This window comes from Schistocerca piceifrons, chromosome 4 (genome assembly GCF_021461385.2).
Source record: "Schistocerca piceifrons isolate TAMUIC-IGC-003096 chromosome 4, iqSchPice1.1, whole genome shotgun sequence".
NCBI classification, from domain to species: Eukaryota; Metazoa; Arthropoda; class Insecta; order Orthoptera; family Acrididae; genus Schistocerca; species Schistocerca piceifrons.
Genome location: NC_060141.1, coordinates 106,518,255 through 106,541,705, shown reverse-complemented (window position 1 = coordinate 106,541,705; position 23,451 = coordinate 106,518,255). Strand labels below are relative to the sequence as shown.

At 42.3% G+C, this 23,451-nt stretch overlaps 2 protein-coding genes across 2 annotated transcripts in view; both read left to right on the top strand.

Moving 5' to 3' along the window:
* The first annotated feature begins 6,436 nt into the window (after positions 1–6,436).
* LOC124795636 lies at positions 6,437–6,949 on the top strand. The gene has a single exon (XM_047259708.1). The coding sequence runs from the start codon at positions 6,437–6,439 to the stop codon at positions 6,947–6,949; it is 513 nt and encodes a 170-aa protein (XP_047115664.1).
* Positions 6,834–23,451, top strand: part of LOC124795635 (nephrin-like) — a 910,890-nt gene continuing 894,272 nt past the window's right edge. Inside the window, exon 1 of the mRNA XM_047259707.1 lies at positions 6,834–7,033. Coding sequence (XP_047115663.1) covers positions 6,955–7,033 — 79 coding nt within the window. The 5' untranslated portion in view covers positions 6,834–6,954. The remainder of the gene's footprint in view (positions 7,034–23,451) is intronic.

The window sequence follows — 23,451 nt, the reverse complement described above, 5'->3', positions numbered from 1 at the left end:
ATACGTAGCAGTGCTTGGTAGCATCAGCTCATTGCAATGCTTGGTAATCTCAGTTTGTAGCGGTGCTTAGTAAGCTCAGTTTGTTGCAGTGCTTGGTAGGCTAATTTCGTTGCAGTGCTTGGTAGCCTCAGTTCATTGCAATGCTTGGTAATCTCCGTCTGTAGCGGTTCTTGATGGGCTCAGTTAGTTGTAGTGCTTGTTAGGCTGAATTCGTTGCAGTGCTTCGTAACCTCAGTTCGTTGCAATGCTTGGTAATCGCAGTTTGTAGCAGTGCTTCGCAGGCTCAATTAGTTGCAGTGCTTGGTAGGCTGAATACGTTTCAGTGCTTGGTAGACTCAGTCCGTTGCAATGCTTAGTAAACTCAGTTTGCAGCGGTGCTTGGTAAGTTCAATTAGTTGCAGTGCTTGGTAAGCTGGATCGTTGCAGTGCTTGGTAGACTCAGTTCGTTACACTGTTTAGTAGGCTCTCTTCGCTGAAGTACTTGGTAGCTCAGGTCGTAGCTGAGTTTCGTAATCTTAGTTCGTAGCGGTATATTTTTCACTTTTTTTCGTGACCAACTGTCAGGTGGTAGTATCCGCCACTCTGCGCTTAATATGTTCCTTCCCAGCGTTATGGAAGCAAGCGGACAACTTTACGATCACCTATTATCAATGAATTGGCAATAGAACGGCGATAGAAAAGCAGAACATGTTCAAAATTGAAATATTCAGTTTGCACCGCCGAAATGAGCCGCACGGTATTATCTGTGTTAATTCAATAGTATTTATCGTCCGTGCGCCAGAAACGTATTTCGCCTCATGGCTCTTTAGCATAAATTCTGACTCGATCGTGGAGTTCGTTTTTATTAAACGACAACGAAACTCTTTGTGGGGACTGGAACAATTATCGTTATCTTTGTTTGCATTTTATGTTTCTCCATGTACTTATCGTTTGTTTCGAAATGGTTCAAATGGCTCTGAACACTATGGGACTCAACATCTGAGGTCATCAGTCCCTACTTAAACCTAACTAACCTAAGGACATCACGCACATCCACACCCGAGGCAGGATTCGAACCTGCGACCGTAGCGGTCGCGCGGTTCCAGTCTGAAAAGCCCAGAACCCCTCGGCCACACCGGCCGGCATGGTTTGGTCCACAGCAAGCACGCGGATACCTGTGTACCTTCTAGTTACCATCTCTTGAATGGTGTGCATTCGTTCGTAACGTTTTTCCGCAAGTTTAATAAACGTAACAGATACTTCCAACACAGACTTTAGTCATCAGTAATACACTGAAGCGCCAAAGAAACTGGTATACGCATGCCTATTCAAATACAGATATATGTAAACAGGCAGAATTCAGCGCTGTGGGTAGCAACGTCTATATATGACAAAAAATGTCTGCCGAAGTTGTTACATCGATTACTGCTGCTACATTCGCCGGTTATCAAAATTTAAGTGAATTTGAACGTGGTGTTATAGTCGGCGCACGAACGATGGGACACATCATCTCCGAGATAGCGAAGAAGAGGGGACTTTCTCGAACGACCATTTCTCGAGTGTACCGTGAAAATCAGGTTCAAAATGGTTCAAATGGCTCTGAGCACTACGGGATTTTACTTCTGAGGTCATCAGTCCCCTAGAACTTAGAACTACTTAAACCTAACTAACCTAAGGACAGCACACACATCCACGCCCGAGGAAAGATTCGAACCTGCGACCGTAGCGGTCGAGCGGTTCCAGACTGTATCGCCTAGAACCGCTCGGCCACTCCGGCCGGCTGAATATCAGGCATCCGGCGAAACATCAAGTCTCGGACATCGCTACGGCTGGTGAAAGATCCTGCCAGAACGGGACCAACGACGACTGAAGAGAACCGTTCAATGTGACAGAAGTGCAACACTACCGCAACTTGCAGCAGATTTCAACGCTGCGCCGTCAACAAGTGTCAGCGTGCGAACTATTCAACGAAACATCATCGATATGGGCTTTCAGAGCAGAAGCCCCAGTCCAGTAGCCTTCATTACTGCACGACCCAAAGCTTTACACCACATTTGGACTTGTCAACGCCGTCATTGGACTCTTGATGACTGGAAACATGTTGTCTGGTTGGACGAGTCTCGTTTCAAATTCTATCGAGCAGATGGACGTCTACGGGTGTGGAGACAACCTAATGAATCCATGGACCCTGCGTGTCAGCAGGTGGAGGCTCTGCAATGGTGTGGAGTGTGTCCGACTGAAGTGACATGGGACCCCTGATACTTCTAGATACGACTGTGACAAGTGACGCGTACGTAAATATCCTGTCTGATCACCTGCATCCATTCATGTCATTTGTGCATTTTGACGGACTTGGGAAATTCCAGCAGGTCGGTTCGACACCCCACTCGTCCAGAACTGCTACAGAGTGGCTCCAGAAACACTCTTCTGAGTTTAAACTCTTCCGCTGTCCAGCAAATTTCCCAGAGATCAACATTATTGATCAGATCTGGAATGCCTTGCAGTGTGCTGTTCAGAAGAGACCCCGACCCCCTCGCACTCTTACGGATTTATGGACATCCCTGAAGGATTAATGGTGTCAATTCCCTCCCAACAACGCATGAACCTGTGTTCAGTGGATGCCGCCTTTAGAATCTAAAGATGGCCATAGTATGGCCGAAACCGGTTATGACTGTGTCATAAGAATGTGATTGCGTTTATAAATAAACAAAAAAAATTACAAAATAATCAGTCACTCACTCCATTGACAACATGTCGTTTTCTCCCACACTACTTCAGACATTCGTCGAGTCCATGCCATGTCGTGTTGCGGCACTTATGCCTGCTCGAGGTGGCCCTACACGATGTATTTACAACAGTTTATAAACTCTGGGGTAACCTTTCGATTACGCGGCTGTAAAAATCACGTGGTTTTGAGGATAAGAGCGCGTCAAGCTATGTTCGGATAGTGTTTTTAACCGGGAAGGACGTTGCTTGAAGCCTGTTCGACAGAGAGCAGGAAAGTGTAAAATATAAGAGCGTTGGGTCAGGTGAACTGCGTGCAGAATGACTTCCGCGTCCAACTCCTGTGTAGTGTACTTTCTCAGTCTAACAGAATGCGGGTGGGCGTTGTGGAGTAACATCATTTCACGCAGTTTTCCCAGTCATTGTTATTGGACTGTGTCTGCAAGACTTTTCAGTTGCTGATAATAAATGTATTGGTTAAAAACAGGCGTGGTTGCAATTTTTAGTTTGAGGCGCATTATGCTTACTACCTGAGCCCCCATCTTACTGTTACTCGCTCCTGTGAACGGGAACGCGTTATGGAGATCTTGGTTCCTCTCGCGTCCATCTAGAAAAGATAACCTGAAGATGCCTAAATAAGGCGAAACGCGTCGTTGAAAAAATAATAAAAAAAAATTGCAACGAAGACTATTTTTAACCAATGCTGTTAAGCACTGGTTTGCTTTTATTCCACATATGGACTTATAGAAGGATAATAAATGTCAGCAATGATGGCTACATTTTGGGAAAGCAGTTCGTAGTACACCGCACCGTCGCTGTTCCACCGGATGCGTAACATTATCATTTGTGGATACGCTCAGGGCTTTGTAGGGGGAGTTGCTGCTGTGTTTGGGCTCAACCATTCCTTTCTTTTCCATTTGGTAGCGTAAAAACACCATTTTCCGTCACCAGTAACGATACAAGACAGGAATGTTCTGTGTCGTGTTCGAGCCAGTTGATGAGGAGCCAGCAGAGATGCACATGCCTTAGAGCATGCGGTATCCACGCACTCGATTTTCGAACGTTCCCCATAGCATGCAAATGTGGCACGATGGTCGAATGATCACAGTTCACCTTGTTTACAAGTTCTCGAGCACAATGACGTGGATCACTGTAATTAATACGTTTTAACGATCTTTATCAAATTCCGAAATTCACAAAACGATCTACCTTAAAACGAGAAAAACCATTTTCGTGCCCTGCTCTGTCCACTGGCATTATCCTCAGGCGCGGCGCAAATGTTTCTGGCTGCATCTGCTGCTTTTACTACTCTACTGAACTGAAACAGAAGAATACGTCGGAAATGTTTTTATTTCTCCACTGGAACGCCATTTTCCAGGGCCCTCAGCACATTCACTATCTCCAAACAACAAAATCACAAAATGTAAACTCAAATAGCAATAGCGAACTACAAATAAAAAATTACAATTGATAAATAAATCGAGAGCAACCAGAATACCAACAAGCAAACCAAAAACGCTACGAATTTGTGTGGCAACCTGATATTTGCATCGAGACTGCCTCTCATTTCACTGTGTTTACGACGACATAAGTGCTCGTCTTTTAGCTGCTACTGGTATGCAGCCTCCCGCTGTTCTCTTTGTTAAGCAGTTTATTCCAATCAGCAATTTAAGTCCCTGCAGTATGTTAACTACAGCCCGATGCTAGCATGGTCTGCGAACAGCAGATAATCAGGTGAGTTTCTTTTAATCAAGGTAGGGAAGACGGTGACATGCTGAACTCATTAATTTCTCTACTTTCGGTCCTTACGTCCTGAAGCATTAAAACTACAATCTTAAACTGTAGTTTTTATTCATTCAGTCTCGAAACTTTACGGACTGAGAGGGGAAATTTTCATTTCTCTCACTTGTTATTCGCGAATAGAATGGTCGGTTAATACACTGAGGTCACAGAAGTTATGGTATGGCGATATGCACACATACACACGGCTGTAGTATTGCGTCCACAATGTATAACAGGACAGTGCCTTGGTGGAGCTGTCATTTGCACTCAGATAATTCAAGTGAAGAGATTTCCGACGTGATTGTGGCCGAACGACGGAAATTAACAGACACTGAAAGAGGAATGGTATTTGGAGGTAGACAAATGGTTCAAATGGCTATAAGCACTATGGGATTTAACATCTGAGGTCATGAGTAGCCCATACTTAGAACTACTTAAACCTAACTAACCTAAGGACATCACACACACATCCCACATATCCACGCCCGAGGCAGGATTCGAACCTGCGACCGTACCAGCGGCGTGGTTCCGGACCGAAGCGCCTAGAACCGCTCGGCCACAGCGGCAGTCTTGAGCTAGACGCTTGGGACATTCCATTTCGGAAATCGTTAGGGATTTCTGTACTTCGAGATCCACAGTGCCAAGAAGGTGTCGAGAATACCGAATTTCAGCCACCACGGACAATGCAGTGTGTATTGTTGTCAGTGCTAACAGACAAACATCACTGCGTGAAAAAACAGCAGAGCTCAATGTGGGATGGGCGCCGAACGTACCCAATAGTACAGAGTGGCGAAATTTGGCGTTAATGGGTTTTGACAGCAGACGAATGATGAAAGCGCTTTTGCTAACAACACAATATCGCCTGCAGCACCTCTCCTGAGCTCGTGACCGTATGTGTTCGACCCAGGATCACTGGAAAACTATAGCTGACTGCCGATCCCAGCTGGTAAGAGCTGGTGGTAGGGTTTGTGTTTGCCCCAGACCCCACGAAAATGGACCCAAGTTGTCAACAAGGCACTGTGCAAGCTGGTGATTGATCCATAATGGCATGGGCTCTGTTTACATAGCTAGGACTGGGTCCTCTGACTTAAATGAACTGTAATGGTTATGTGCGGCTACTTGAAGGCCATTTGTAGCTATTCATGGATTTCATGTTCCCAGACAAGGATGGAATTTTTATGGGTTACAATGCTGCGTGTCACAGGGTTACAACTGTTCGAGATTGTTGATTGGCGACTCCATAGAGTGCTGTGTGCACAACGACCATATACGTGAAATTAGAAGGAAGGCCAGCGTTGGCCGTAATATTGATGGTCTATCGACAGCAAAATCGATTTTCAATCACACAGTGATCATCTTCAGTGCTGTGGTGTACAAATTAAACTCTGGGCACTGGTGTCAAGTTATTATCGTTTCATAGCTTTGGTTAGTGATAATAACTTGACACCAGTGCCCATGAGTTTAATTTGTACTCCACAGCACTGAAGATGATCACTGTGTGATTTAAAATCGATTTTGCTGTCAATAAACCACCAATATTACGGCCAACGCTGACCTTCCTTCTAATTATTCGAGATTGGTTTGCAGAACATTCCAGACAGCTCTACCGATTGATTTCGCCCAACATGAATCCCATTCAACATTCAAGGGATAAAGTCGAGATGTCAGTTCCCGCACAAAATCCTGTACCAGCAGTACATACGCAACTATGAACGTCTATAGAGTTATCTCGGCTCAATATTTCTGCAGGGGGCTTGCAAAGACTTTTTGAGCCCATCCCACGTCGAGTTGCTGCACTACGCAGAGCAAGAGGATGTCCGACACAGTATCAGGACTATCCCACGACTTTTTCGCCTCAGTGTATGAAAGTAGCTCTATGATCCCTCCTCCAGACACTTTGGTGTGAATAGCAGCGTAATCAAGCTGATGTGGATCGAAGCAAGCGAATGGAATGGTGACGGCGTTCCGCAGCGACGACCCGACCGTCCTCCCCACGCGCCGGCCGGCCGCGAGGGCGCGCTGGTGGCGGCGTCGGCGTCGGCTGCTCAGGCGTCGCGGCGCGCCGTGCCTCCAGTCGGCCGAGCGTCGCGTCGCGAGCCGCAGCCGCCGCCGCCGCCGCCGCAGCAGCAGCAGCAGCAGACACGGCAGCAGCCGCCGCACCGCCTGCCACCTCGCGGCGCCGCCGCCAACTAGCGAGCGCCGCGGCGCACGAGCAGCGCGGCCGCCGGCGAATCGCGCCGGGCGCCGCGGCCGCCGCGCGCTGACGACCGACCGAACGCCACGAGCGTCGCCTGGCCCCGGCCGGCTGCCTGGCCGACCACTGTGCCCTTACGTGACGCGCCGTGACGACTCGCGGCCGCGCGCCGCCGCAACACCTTCTGGCATGACTAGTCGCGCACGCCCGCTGTCGCTGTCCCTGTCGCTGCCGCCGCCGCCGTGCTGCTACTCGTCAGTGCGCCGGTGATCGCCATGGTGAAACCCGTGACGCCATATGCGACGTTCCTGTTGACGATCGGCGCACTCACCATGTTCGCCTCTGCCAAAGATAGTGAGTACTACTACCAGATGTCGTCGCTACGTGTCCGTATGCTCCTTGGGTTGGCTTGTCATTTGGATGGTGGGTCAGTACTTACTCAAAGGTTTTGTCATGTGGCTGACACCTATTACAGATCTTCTGGCTCATGAAAGAAAAAAAATTAAGTTAGGAGTTTCGAGTTCGCGCATGATCTACATCGTCAGGAGTAAACCGACTGCTGGCACTTACATGAATGCTTAAGTTAGCTTGTAATGTGTGACATTTAGACATTTATATGTGTCCCGTCTCTCAAGAGCTATATGTTTACCACTATTGCTGCATATACATTACAAGCAAACTTAAGCATTCACGGATGTGGTAGCAGTCAGTTTGACTCCTGATGATGCAGGTCATGGGCGAAACGCCGAGTTCTTAACTTCTGGGTCGGCACAGCGGAAAGTCCGAGAATCTGTCACACAACAACAAGGATGCCACTAAGAAAGAGTTCGTGGTCAGCGAACTTCCTGTATTTAGTGAAACGTTTTCCTAGTCCTAGCGTAAATAACTCGCTATATTCCGCCTCCATCAAAGGAAAAGTTAAAATCAATTATTTTTATTCCTATCTATCTCGTCTGTCGCGACCAAAAGTGCCTACAGCCGCTGCTGTAAACGCACTACATGCAAACGTGAGGTACATGCACGTAACTTGTAGCAATCGGTTTTACTCCTGACGATGTCGACAATCGGCGAAACGTTTGAGTTCTTAATATATGGGTGCATACAACGCAAAGATTCTTCTTTCGCGCAACGACAAGAATGCCGCCACGAAAGAATTCGTGGTCGGCGAACTTCCTGCATTTACTGAACTGTTTCCCTCCCGATGCCGACCTTAATCGCCCTTTTAGCAGCTTCATCAAAGGAAAAGTTAATCCTAACTTTTTTCGTTTTTACCTATGTCACGTATCGGAAAAAAACTAGCTACAGCTATTGCTGTAAGCGCACTACAAGCAAACGTAAAGGTGAATACACGCAAGTGGCAGCATTCGGTTCTACTGCTGACAGTGTGGATAATGGATGAAACGCCGAGCTATTAATTTCAGGATGGGCACAGTTGAAACACCGAAAATATTACTTCCAAGAATGCACGTGTGTGTGTGTGTGTGTGTGTGTGTGTGTGTGTGTATGCGTATGTGTCTGTGTTCGTGTTAATGCCGTCCAGGATGAGGCACCGAAGCTGTTAACCTCAATTACTCTTCAGTATAGCTTAAAAACGTTTTCCACACAATCAGCTCACAGTATGGTTTCGCACCGTTGAAACCATGTCAACAGTCACATTACAGTAGTTAGTCCTAGCCGGCCGGGGTGGCCGAGCATTTCTCGGCGCTGCAGTCTGGAACTGCGCGACCGCTACAGTCGCAGGTTCGAATACTGCCTCGGGCATGGATGTGTGTGATGTCCTTAGGTTAGTTAGGTTTAAGTAGTTCTAAGTTCTAGGGGACTGATGACCTCAGATGTTAAGTCCCATAGTGCTCAGAGCCAGTTAGTCCTACTCAACACGATGTAGATCACGAGCGGAACGTTCAGCTCTTAGTTTCAGGATCGTCGCAACTGGAATAACTTTCACGCAAATGAGGAATTTGTACTTCAACACGGTTCACCAAATCCAAATGCAAGCATATTTGCGAGCAGTGGTCTGTGGTAGCGTACTTCATCGTTACAATCATGGATACTGTGCCATTTTCGTTACGGGCGGCAATGAAGTTAAATGTGCAGTGAATATAGTCACAACTACCAGTATTTACGTCACACTTCCGCAGCCAAGTAAATACTAGATAACGGATCTAAATTCTGTTGCATTTGACCTCCATATTAGCGAGTTTCACGCTACGTTTTCTAATACGTTCCACTACAACAAACCAATAGAAACATCCTATCAGCATAGAGCTCTTCAGAAGAACTCTGAAATACCATTAATGAAAGTAAACGTTTTCGTGTAAGGTATCCATAGGTACGTCAACATATTGATAGATGAAAGCGATATGAGCTTAAAACATAAATCGGAATACTCCCATCTCCACGAGCTAACAAATTTGGGAAATTTTAGATGTCTCCAATGGTTGTGCAAGTGTTATGAGATTTACATGCTATTGACCTTACTTCATTAAACTTCCTTTTACACTAACGGAAGCGTTTTACGTAAATAATTTCCGGAATAATTTTCCTAACATTACATATGCTTCCCTTGTGGAATGGAGTCTAGAAACAACTCCATAATACGTTTTATATCCGTAGTATTTTTTTTTTGTCTACTGTGGATAATTTCTCCAAATTTATTTCCTTTTTTTTCAGGACTACATAGTACTTACTCTAGTTATATCAAATACACTGAGAATTTCATAATTCAGTATCAGTATCTAGATCACGAAACGTATCCTCAGTTGTGAATGCGGACAACCATCAGCTTCATAAGGGAATGGCGGCAATGAAAATTTGTACCGGAGCGGCACTCGAACCCAGATTTCCCGCTTTTACGTGAGTGGTCGCCTTAACTGCTATGGCTTTTCGCGTATGGCTCACAGCCAGACCCAGACTTTCGTATGTCGTCGATCTTCCGTCGCAACCTGTCCTCGAACACACGTTATCTAATTCCTGTAATGGGAAGGACATTTTAATTGAAAGATGTTGCCTGGTATCGGTGGATAAATACGATACTGCAGTAGTTGTGTTGTTACCACTACAGTCGCCTCTCAAATTCCATTAGTCTAAATTTTCAGCACAGTTTTGTGGGGAGATCTTAGACATGCAAACAAGACAAAACATCAGTCGTTGGAAAATCTTGCCTAGGGTCACCCTTCTAAATGGCAAATATGTTCCCAGTAGTTTCTCATTTGCGATGACCTTTCGTCTCACGGACAATACGTATTTAAAATGATCTCTCCTGACAAAAAGAATGAGCTGCAACAACGTCAATCTATGCCGGCACGGTAATATTATTCGAGGACGAATTTTCAGTCTGCAGCCGAATGTGTTCTAAGTTGAAAACTTCCTGCCGGAAAGTTTCTGCCGGGCTGGGAATCGAACCCAGAAGGTGCCGGTGCGAATACAGCGCTGAAAGTGGTAGTCAGTCGAACACTGCTGACTCAGTCGGTACAGTATGTGGTTACGAAAACAAAGGTTCCGGTTTGAATCGCGGGCTAGCGCTCAATTTTCGTTTGGCACGAAATTTCAGCAACAAAATTCTTACGTCGTAGTCAAAATGTGTCTTATTCATTTATAAGCTGGATTTAGATGGGTCAGTACCTCAGATCAATGAACTAACAATTTTTATTCTAAGCTGGATTTCGATGGATGAGTACCTCAGATCAATGACCTCACTATTTTTTATTTCCTCTTCTGCGTATTTTCATGCAAAATAAAAATGACTTCCTTGTTATCGATATTTTTATTGTAATATCCGGAGTCTCTTGGAAACCTTCACAGAATCAAGCGGAAAGGAAGGTGTATGAATGATTCGGGAAATGAACGAGTGCAGGCGGGAAATATCCGAATACAAAAAGGGTTCAAATGGCTCTGAGCACTATGGGACTTAACTTAGAACTACTTAAACCTAACTAACCTAAGGACATCACACACATCCATGCGCGAGGCAGCGACCGTAGCGGTCGCACGGTTCCGGACTAAAGCGCCTAGAACCGCTCGGCCACACCAGCCGGCTTTTCCGAATACAGACGGGAGATGTACGAATATAGTTGAGAAAAGTAAGTATACAGTTAATAAATATTTCCTGGATGTCTGTTACTAAGGGAGTATTGGAGGCCTCGAAAATAGGAATATCGTTTACGGGGACAATAAGAAAATTTCGTGGAGGTAAATTGACAAAAGTAGTAAGAAAAGTGTAAAATTTGTTCATACCTGTCGACAGACGCTAGTACGTTGTAACGATTTCAGCGTGAAACGTCCGTAACAGTCAGACGATTTTTTATCATTGCTGTAAAATAAAATTTAATATCGTATATGTATCTACATGCGTATTACGGCAAATTCTAAAGCACCGTATATGTTCAGCAAGAAAAGACTATTTCAGTGCACATAGCGGTGATTTACATCTACATATCTGTATCTTTCCCAAGAATAATTTCTTTTTAAAAAGCACTACAGGACAGGGTACGCAGTACAGTCTTATCTAAAGTAATATGTCTCTCCTGATACATCTACCAATGTGGCCTGATCATCCACAGAGCAACCTTAATAAACGATAATATTTTCAGCATGATTTTCGTGGTTTTCAGTGCCTAATTTCATGCGCTTTGCAAGATTAAGATGAACTCGATGGGTTAGCTCTAAATTGCCGTTGTTGTTGGTACACTGCCACGTAATGCGTTCTGTCAGGTGGTTTAAATTTGTCCTATTCGTTGAGTAAACTCATTCTTTCAGCATACCTCAGATAAAGAAATCAAGGGGAGAAAGGTCTGGTGAACGAAGGAACCACTCCACATTACCTATTTCTCTAAGAGTTGCAGCAAAATGGTTGGGCACCCTATCCTTATGAAACTAGTCTGAGAGTCCCTCATCCAAACGCTCAATTTGGGGCATCAATTTGTCTCTCAGCATTATCGGATAAGTCTCACCCGTTACATTTTCGTCAATGACGAAAGGTCCTAGCACATTAGCATTCCACAAACCACACCACAATCCCTTGGCAGCCCTGCTGTTTGAATCGACTCATCTGATGTGGATTGCCGTGAGACCAGTACTGAAGATTCTGCCTGTTAACTTCACCATTGGCATAAAACACAACTTCATCAGACAACATCATACACTCTTTAGTAAAATTGATGTTTTCGTCCAATTCATCTGCAAACCATCCATACATCTCCGTGCGTCTATCTTGGCCATCTTCCTTTAAGTGATCTGTAACTCTTCTGCCACAGATTTGTGAAAGGTTGACCTTGGAATACCCAACATCGTGGATGTCCGACGAAGTAATTTCTTTGGGCTAGCATAAACTTCGGTAAGGCAGCCTCTTTTGCTTCAAGCCTTTTGTCGTCCGTAACGGGGTCTGTCAACACACTGCCTGTTTCTTTAAACTTGGTGATTTATTTTCCGACGGCAGTCAAACAAATAGGTTGATAATGAGCTTGTTGAAGGTTAAAGTCTTCCACAATGTTGCTGTACGACCGTCCTTCTCGTCCACTTAAGAGTACCTAGTCCACTCGTTCTTCTTTAGACAGAGCCATCATCCAATCTGGAAGACACAAAATTTGTTGAATTATTAGGATTTATTTCATTATTATTTATTTTTAAAAATTTGTTAATATTTATAGAAAATTTATTAGAATTTCCTATACCCAAGCTTTGTGGCCACCCTATACTGTTGTTGTGAAAACGTCTGGTGTTTGCACTCATCCCTTATAAACTCCTTTTATGCAACCCGTACCTGTCGGTACATACCCTTCGTCAGTGGCCAAAATGATATATCGTCAAACACAACAAAAGACTTCCTTGGTCCATCTACAGCCATTTCGGCTTACATGTTCCACCCGCCTTCGCATTCGGACTGAAGTCGCAATTACATCGTGTAGTGCAGTTCTCTGATATCTATTTTACTGTCATTCTCAGTAATTATCAGCATTTATGTTTCTACTGCTTGCTGAACACCCTTTGATTTCAGAGTGGTTTTCATCCTGAAAGTACATTTCACCCATGCTGTAAGTCCAAATATTGTAATAAACATTGACTGAAAGGTACTGCACTATTACAGTGCTACGTCAGTTTCAGTTTGTTATTTTTTGTAACCATTCAGTCACTGTCTTCAACTACATTACTGCAAAGACTCATCGATAGTTTTTACAATTTCATTATTAATTTGTACTACCACCTGTCAATATTTAGATAACACATTATTGTAGTCTTACCGTAATGGGTTTCAAGACAACGCTCAAACTTATTTTATTAACGTCTGCCACTCATTTTTAAGCTTAATTACACTAGACAATCTGTACAAATTCATCACAGGTCGAATGTGTTTCTGATGTGCTATTCCTCCTCGTATTCCCGATTTAAGGAGTTGAAAGCTACCGGCGGTATTACTTAATATATTTACGGAGATGTAGAATATCTTTTTCGGATTAGTCTCTGAATTCTGAATTGTTCATTATGTTTATGAAGCCTCGAGGGAGTTGCGGCATTAATGTATATATCTTTCACCATACTAACGCGAACTGAAGAAATGTCTCATTTCTCAGTGATGACAATACAGATTTTAATGGAACTGATCCAAGTCCTTCCTCAAAAGCTATGAATTTGAGGCAAAATTATAACTGTTATTTGTTTCGTTCTATAACTTGGGTCACGCCTTCCGGATGGGTAAGACTGCTGCATCCAGTTTTAAAGGTAATTTATTCTTCTGCCTGATTAAAATGCAGTGTGTCTTTATGTATGGTTGGTGATAATTTTACTAAATAGCTTGCACCGTCAAATACGGCGATTTCAATAAGCTTTTAAGATGAAAAGAAAGAAATTATTATTTCAAAAAGAAATATGACAATCAACATTATGTCGGATTGTAGATCATCTAAATGACTTTACACTTAAAGTTATTTTGCGACCTACCTCATCCTTTCACAATATAAAAAATTAAAATTCTGATTTTTCTCTTCACCCCACAAAGATGTGTGAACAAGAACGGCAGTGCTAATTTCATTATTATTTCTATTTATTGGTCTTTACGGTCAATAGGCCACGTCATAATCTGTTTTTATTCTCGGAAAACGAGAAACAAAACTTACGTGGTCCAAAATCGCTTTTATTTCATATAAAAACTAAAAATAATGCATGAACTGTGGTTTTTCACAGTGTTAGTTTCCAAATAAAGGTTCTTATAACTCTAACTACTTTATTGGAACATTAAATTGATGAATTTGGTTTGCCCGTAAGTACATAAGTCACTGACATCATATATAAAAATTATATCACTGATTCTAAAAGTCATACCTCAGAAGTAACGAAGAGCTGCCGAACATCTTTTTGATCAAAAATGACTCCTCATCTGTTAAAATAAACATCGTTAAGCGGGCTTCGGTTTTAAGAAACTCATCAGAATAACTTCCGCTTCCTAAATAATATCGTTTATATGCTTACAATCTAAATGAGTGTTTACTTTTTCCACACATTTTAATCATGGCATAAAGTACAATCTTGAGAACAGTGACAGGTGATTCTCGATCTCCATCAAATTCTTTGTCTTCTTTTGAAGAAAAACTGAAGATTACTGTTGCTATTTGTTCCACAAATTCCAATAATTCGACCCTAAATTTTCAATTTGCTGTAATGCAAGTCAAATTAAAGCACAATTTTCCACTAAACTTTTGTTTAACGAAAGGGGATTGCAAATCTGCTTGTCTACTTCAATTGAAACAACACAATTTGAATTGGCACTAACAAATTAACTTTGAAGTAACGAAATTCAGCACCACACCAGATGTTTGTCACAGAACAAAATATCAACCGATATTGTCGATAACCTTGGAATTTATAATTTTCATGTTACACCGGCTTACTATTAAGCTAGATAAACCAAACTTTCAGTGATATTACCATCTGATTTCGACACGATAGCATACTTGTTGGAAGTTTTCTTTCCATTCACCTAATTGTTTCTATAATCCCCATTTCACGGTACATTAAGCTAAAGGAATTGATGGAGCGATTGTTTTCTGTTTCTTTATTTTTCACATTTATGGTGAAGGCGACCAAGTACAGCGTAGTTCAAGTTTCCAGGAATTATCTTCTTTCTCACATGTTTAGCAAATAATTTTATAACCTCCTTTAGCAAATATTTTTCTCTTCAGGTACCCATGTACGAGGTGCATTCAAGTTCTAAGGCCTCCAATTTTTTTTCTAATTAACTACTCACCCGAAATCGATGAAACTGGCGTTACTTCTCGACGTAATCGCCCTGCAGACGTACACATTTTTCACAACGCTGACGCCATGATTCCATGGCAACGGCGACGGCTTCTTTAGGAGTCTGTTTTGACCACTGGAAAATCGCTGAGGCAATAGCAGCACGGCTGGTGAATGCGCGGCCACAGAGGGTGTCTTTCATAGTTGGAAAAAGCCAAAAGTCACTAGGAGCCAGGTCAGGTGAGTAGGGAGCATGAGGAATCACTTCCAAGTTGTTATCACGAAGAAACTGTTGCGTAACGTTAGCTCGGTGTGCGGGTGCATTGCCTTGGTGAAACAGCACACGCGCAGCCCTTCCCGTACGTTTTTGTTGCAGTGCAGGAAGGAATTTGTTCTTCAAAACATTTTCGTAGGATGCACCTGTTACCGTAGTGCCCTTTGGAACGCAATGGGTAAGGATTACGTCCTCGCTGTCCCAGAACATGGACACCATCATTTTTTCAGCACTGGCGGTTACCCGAAATTTTTTTGGTGGCTGTGAATCTGTGTGCTTCCATTGAGTTGACTGGCGCTTTGTTTCTGGATTGAAAAATGGCATCCACGTCTCATACATTGTCACAACCGACGAAAAGAAAGTCCCATTCATGCTGTCGTTGCGCGTCAACATTGGTTGGCAACATGCCACACAGGCAGCCATGTGGTCGTCCGTCAGCATTCGTGGCACCCACCTGGATGACACTTTTCGCATTTTCAGGTCGTCATGCAGGATTGTGTGCACAGAACCCGCAGAAATGACAACTCTGGAGGCGATCCGTTCAACAGTCATTCGGCGATCCCCCAAAACAATTCTCTCCACTTTCCCGATCATGTCGTCAAACCGGCTTGTGCGAGCCCGAGGTTGTTTCAGTTTGTTGTCACACGATGTTCTGCCTTCATTAAACTGTCGCACCCACGAACGCACTTTCGACACATCCATAACTCCATCACCACATGTCTCTTTCAACTGTCGATGAATTTCAATTGGTTTCACACCACGCAAATTCAGAAAACGAATGATTGCACGCTGTTGAAGTAAGGAAAACGTCACCATCTTAAGTATTTAAAACAGTTCTCATTCTCGCCGCTGGCGATAAAATTTCATCTGCCGTACGGTGCTGCCATCTCTGGGACGTATTGACAATGAACGCGGCCTCATTTTAAAACAATGCGCATGTTTCTATCTCTTTCCAGTCCGGAGGAAAAGAATCGGAGTCCTTAGAACTTCAATGCACCTCGTATATCGAAACATCAGCATAGTAAAGTCGTCTTTCATCTCCTAATACCTGAAATAAATTCACACACTTTACTGGTATTATTTCCGGAATGCAATAATTTGCATTACAACTGTGTTTCTGAATCATCTGTTAAATTGTTACACAAAAATTTAATTTTTAAATCACTTTGGAAGATTTTACTTGTAACATTAACCGTTTCAACTACTGAAATCTGCTGTCTGCCAAACGTAAGTCTGATTTCCGTTTTGTTCGTACAGTTATTAGTCTATTTGTGTTTCTCTTACAAAATTTTCTCCACTTGAGTGCTAGAGTTTGCACCAGGCTGTGCATGTACATTGATCGCATCGTTGTATCGATCGTAGAGGTCATCAGTTCGAGCCAATGTTACAACAACACTATAAATGGAAGGTCATGTGGCTACTTTCGTGTGCACAAATTATAATATAAGTTTAGTCTATTCTGGATCCATAACTTACAACACGTTGGAACTTCCTGGCAGGTTAAAATTGTGTGCTGGACCGAGACTCGAACTCGGGACCTTTGCCTTCCTCACGCAAGTGCTCCACGTTGTTAATCGCGTATTTAAGTTCTTAATAACTAAAAATTATTTGGAAACACGTTCAAGTGCTAGATGCAAAGAATATAGTTGGTGATACTAAAAAGCCACACTAAATATCAGTATTCTTAAGCATCTCAGTTAATGGGCTGTAATAAAAAAGAGCAAGAAAGTAAGCAGCACGTATGTGATATCCACACCTCGTGAAGTTCTGTCTGTCACACAGGCTTTTATGTACCACAAGATCCGCACTGCTGCTGAATCATCTTTTATAAAACCTGGAAATCAGTCTGCATATTCTGGCAAACCATTACTTGTTCTCAGTCCTTCTCTCCCGTCTCTTACAGTCTGTATATTTCAGTAATATGTGACGTTTGTTAGTAATTTATTACGTCAACGATTGCTTAAGTATTTAAAATAATAGTCGTATAATCGGTTTCGCCATATAGTTGCTATCTTCAGATGTGTTTGAGCCACAAGAAGCTTCGTGCAGATAAATAAACAAAGTTAGGCACTTCGAACATCATAAATCCATTTCTCGTTTCATTGAAATCACTGCGTGTATTGCCGCTCGCGGGAAGAATTGTGAAATCCTGTTGTCAGTTGATGCATGTGCTTGCAATCTTCATTTTAGTGAACTATGCTGTTGTGATTACACTAGTACTGAAATTGAATTGAAATCACATCATATGCGCATGTGGCACGAATAAAGAGTGATGGACTTTCTGTCTCTGTCTCTTCTCCTCTGTGTGTGTGTGTGTGTGTGTGTGTGTGTGTGTGTGTGTGTGCGTGTGTGTGTGAGTGTATGTGAGTGTGTGTGTCTGTGAGAGAGAGACAGTGTGTGTGTGTGTAATCGCACCCGCGCAGAAAGATAAACTGAAAATCAGTTCATATATAGCACACAGCACCGCGTAGTCTTACAAATCAAAACATTAACCAATAACAGTATTGAAAATGACGTGTTTCGAAGATGGCAGCATCTGTACGCGATGCTGTAACATTGCCATTCAGAAACGACAGGATGAATTTAACTGACGCTCACCCGCCAAATTGAATGCATTATCAAGCATTTTCTCGGAAACGATTTATCATGCGGCGTATTGAGAAACGAGTGTTTTTAAACCAAAGCCGAATCACATGATTATGTAGTTGGGTTTGAATTATGAAGGCAGCAAATACATAAAACACACACGACATAAAAGTTACAGCGTTTCACTATCTTCAAGCATTTGTTAGAGAGGGCGCCCAATGTCGAGGTTATCTTTCATCTTATTAGGGAAGTCCACATTATGAGTATCACCACATCCATCCCCATCGAAATCTGTATTGTGTGGGTATATGAACAACTTTTGTTTGCCTAAACATTTATGCGACTGCATTCCTGTCAAAGGCTATATGTGTCAACTTTAATAGCATTCGAGTCTGCTTGTTCGGATTTAAAGTTTTTCACATGAAATGACTTGTGAAAGCTTAGACGGTCTCACGGTGTAGCCTGTTACTCGCTTGTTCTGCTGTGAAGCAGAAAAAACAGCTCTTTACCGGGTGTACGGGTCTTCGTATGCAATACAGTCGTCGCTTGGTTTTACGAATTAGAGCTGGCGTTTTCTCACTAGATTTCGAACACCTCTACGGAAAGTAAGTAGTTTTATTTGTGTGGAAAAGTAGCAAATATATTACTTAGTGGGATACATAGTTTATGCTCTCGCAGTTCGTCATGGTATTAAGAGGTATAAGAGTCGCGGATGTCAGATAGTCGTCGGCGCGTGGTATCTGTGACGAATGGATGGTGTTCGAATTGAATGCAGCAAAATATTTTGGAAGTTGAATCACCGTGTCTCCCCTTCTATTAATGGCCTTAAATCGTTTTGGTATTGGTATCACTCCATATTTTTTGTGGTAACAGAACGTGCTTCAAGGTTTTTTTACTGTTCCTGATGCAATAAGCCATTAAGAAATTAGTGAGAGGGCTCCGACGCTTTAACGTTAGGAAAGGCTCTGCCAATGAAACCTCAACTATCGTGTGCCTCGACTGTTACTCCTTGATTTTCCCTTACCCAACCCAAGATTATGTCAAATTATAACCGAAACTCTCTGAATGTGATAATTAATGAGTTGGATGTTCTCAGTGGAAGCGTAGAATATGACGAACGCTGTGAGTATGTACGTGTGGTACTAAGGCTTATACGAAGAAGGAAAACAAGACAAATTCGCAGCTATGTTTATTATTCCATCCAGTCACTTATGTGCACACAGAAGATACACGTAAAGAGGTCTGGGGGAAACCGGAGCTGGATATCAATGAGATTGATTTAAACATACGAACAGCAAAACTGAATAACCTTATTACCGCTACTTTACAGTCTAAAAATGTTGATTACAATGTGGATACGTATAACGAGAAACATGTCAATCTCTCACAAATTAAGAAATAGTGAAGTTGGTGTCAGTTTTGAGCCCTTTGTGTTGTCTGGTTTCGCTTAATATAGATACCAATGATAAATGGAGTTGAAATCTTGGAAATACGAAGCAGTGCAGAAGCTTGTCCGAGAAGTACACGACCCAGCTGGGGAGTTCTGCATTCTTCACGGAAAAAAAGTGGAAGGAAGGCAATGGCACCTACGAAACACGGAGAAAATCAATAATGACCTTGGTGCTTCATCTGCAACGGATAAGACGACATTGTAAACTAGCGACGAAAGAGTCAGCTAATTCTACGGTAGTTACTTTCATCGTACGTTTTACAGCTTCTTCATAGTGTGTGTGTGTGGAATCAGGTGCCTCAGTTCACATGACAAACAGATGTGATTGGATACACGGTGTACGATACCTATCGCAACTGCAGCAGAAACATACCGCATACTGTAGAAACATCGGTAAATGTCAAGTTGATACTGAATGGTGTCAAATACAGAAGAATACGGGTAAGAGATGTTGTATGTACCGAAACTCGCAGCTAATAGTTAGCCAGCTAGTGCAGTGCTTAAAACGGCTGCCAAATAAATGCTATGCATGGTGGCTATTATACTTATAACAGAGAGGGAACGCATCTGTGTTCTGCGACGTATCTCATTTGCTAAATACCAAACAGAAGCGGTTGATAATCAATTAATTCTGCATCTAAATATATATCAATAAGGAACAAATATTACTTATTCAGTGAAATACTCACCTATCGCCCATTCGATTGCGTATGTGCCTACACTGTTTGTCTGTGTACATACAATTTTGGGGAGTAATAATTAAGCGAAGTTATCAAGGTAACATCACTGAATTAAAAAAAATTTCTGAGGTTTCGAGACACGTGATGCGTCTATTTGTCTTTGCTGTCGAACGATGTTCAAATCCTTTCGTGTTGACACACCATACCTATGAGGAAACGAAAACATCCCAGTGCTTTTCAGGCGCATGGGATCAATATCATCGCAGAACATTCCACGATGTTGCAAGCAAGCTATGAATTTTGTAACCACTTAGTTCTCCGGTGCTGATGCAAATAATACGAGAAACTTAGCACTGTATTATGCCATACTATCTCTCTTTCTTAACGTTTATTTCGCGGTACATGGCCAGATGTTCTCATAATTTGGCAAATACGGTGTGGGCTTTAAGTCAGCTCCCATAACTGCGTTTGGTACAATATACTAAACAAATGAAAATAAAAGTTTGTTATCAACACAGAAATACATGTAGAGTTCAGTGAACCTACAAAAGGGGCTAAAAGCAGTTTCCATACTGTTCTATGTAAATATTGCGTCTTTCCAACAGTGATTTATAAATGTGGTCGCAAATCTTTCGGGACTGAAAGTTTTCAAATTCTGATTAGATTTTTTCCTTCAAACGCGTAACAAACCCCATTTTGTTTAAGTACAGTCCAGACTGAAAAATCTATGGCCATGATATGTGGGGATGGTGAAGGCTTTTCGAAAATATCCCATCAGCTTGTGTATTCATCAGTGTTTTCATTGAGAATGTCTCTCACAATAACTCCACAATGCGCTGAACTGGATCTTATTGCCATATCAACTTTTCCTTAACCGGCTGCAGATGTTCAAAACCTGGACTATTTTCCAGTTCTATCTAAAGATCTTGAAGCATACCTAGGTAATTTACAGAACTGATAGTGTCGCTACAACAATAACGTCTGATTAGGCAACGCTGAAAATCCCTGACCACACAGAAACACACACACACACACACACACACAAACACGAACCCATAGCAACGTGGGATTCGTAGAATCCCCTAGACACAGTTATCTCTCTTCACACTGCCATTCTCCTAATAAGCGTCTTGATCACTCCAACGAATGGTTTTGTAAAATTTGGGATTGGTTTTTTATCCCATTTTGTACAACTCGTAGAATTCCACACACCTGTTCGGATAATCTTCATTTAGGCCTTGAAGCAAAGGCGGCATATATTTTCTCAGTTTCAACTCTTTCCGAATCCTACGTGGGCTTATTCCTGCTATTCCATACTCCTTGGACGCTTTTATTTCAGTTTTGGTTAGTGACTGCGCAAAAAATTATGCGTTAGCATAAAAATTGCTCTTCTGCAGCAACAGACTATGGCCTGCCTGAAAGACGAATGTCCTGTGTCGAACCAGCCTCTAGAAATCATAAAATCAGTTTGCGAATACCCTGTCGAAGTGGAGGTTGGATGTTTGGGGAACTTTCCACAAACAATCACAAACATCACAGTCATTATAGTCATGTTTCCACCATGTTTGCAAAACAAATACACGCTGATTTGTAGTTAACTCTGTAGCACCCACAGCCGTCAAAGCATGTACGCCGTCAGTCTGTGGAACGTGTAAACTTTGCTCTGTGTAGTATCATATTGTAACTGTCCGTGTAGTGTATTTTCGGGGCCAGATATTGAGAACCAAACCAGAAGATAGCTAAACGTCCGTCGATAGTCGCCCAAGAGCCTGACGCCGTCTGTCTGACATTCTAGAGCAAAAGTCATCAATCCACGATAGTCTGGTTCTGCCCGATTTTCTTTACACTAGATTTAATATTACAAATAAAATACTTTACATAGTTCCTTCACAGCTGTAGGAATAAATTCATTTGGAGATTTTGTACACTGTAAAGCATTTACACATCAGTCTGCAGTATAAAGTTTTGAAAGAAATATAGGTCCATTCTTGACAGAGCTCTAATGATGACAGGTTTCTATGCGACGCTTTCACATGCACGTGGAGGTTGCAGTGTCCACTACTAGAGACAAACTGTTCTATATGTATGATTCCGGTCATGTACTTAAGCTACGCGACCAGGAATTTGGCATCCTAGCGCACCCCCATAACGTGGAACGTTAGGTAACACCCTTTCCACAATGACCGTCAAAACAATGTACGTTGTCAGTGTTATGATAATTTCTAATTACGGCTTTTGTTAGCGCATCGTAATACGCAACACTTGAGCGCTGAAGCTAAACGATCAGCCCTGTAATTATAAACCCGTGTTAGCGTTCCATGCATTATCACATATTTCGGAAAATTTCCAGTGATCACGTTTCTGGGGGTACTGCTAACGTTACGTGCAACCCGTGCAGTTTCTTATACCTAAAATTAAACAGTGTTTATAAACAGCACCAGTATTGGATGTGTAGTAATCAGAGTTGGTGCATCAAGTTATTAGCGTTAACGCTTAGTGCACATACAGTACAAACTAAAGTTTCTGTCGCTCTTGTAAGTATTTAATTACGTAGCTTTACGATATCGAGTCTTACCAAAAAGCCATTCGTTTCTGTAAGCAGATCTGTCTACAAAATTATTGTTATTATGCATTGCCATTGCGATGTCTATTATTGTATTAGTTATCTGGTACGATATATTACTCCTAAGATAATGGAGACAGACATTTGGAAAGACCAAAGACTTTTGTCTGAGAAAAAATATGTTAAAACTGTAACAAGGTGTAATGACAGCAGGTGATAGTCATGTAAGTAATGAAACATCGGGCATCATTATACCAAGGCCAAATTTCACACATCACCGGCAACCGACATTGTAAAACCATAGGTGTAATTGTTACACTAACAGACGTAATCATTCAACCATTAATCACCAGAAAAGAAAACGTATTCGAATTTCTGCAGTGAACATGTGCGTCTGATGTTGTGGTGTCCTCAACGAATGTTCGAAATCAACGAGATAATTTATACGTATTTCGACAAAATACTGACGAATTTCGTACAAATTATCTCTTGTGTGTGTGTGTGTGTGTGTGTGTGTGTGTGTGCGTGTCAGAGGTGTTGTAGAAGTACATATAGATCATATTTTTAACTATTGGCTTTGCTTTATTCGGTCTTCAATAAAAAAAATAGTAATTAAGGGGCAACGACTACATGAGAAAATCGCAATCCTGCCTGCCGGATGTTTTTTTCTATTTTTTTTCTTTTCATACTACCATCTCTCACGATACGGAAAGCAAAGAGATTGCAGTAGAAGAGATTTGCTTCAGAGCATCGAAGAAATGCTCATAACGCTTAAGGTTTACATTTTACGACCCATGTTTACTGAACTTGTTTGCTTCGATCGATCGTTCCGGTCGTATCCCTGAATGTTCACCATTCTTCCTGGGACACATTGTATACCTTTATTACCAATCGTTCGTATTTCGCAATCGTGGAATGTTCTGCGATGATATTGATCCCATGCGCCTGAAAAGCACTTGGACGTTTTCGTTTCCTCATAGGTATGGTGTGTCA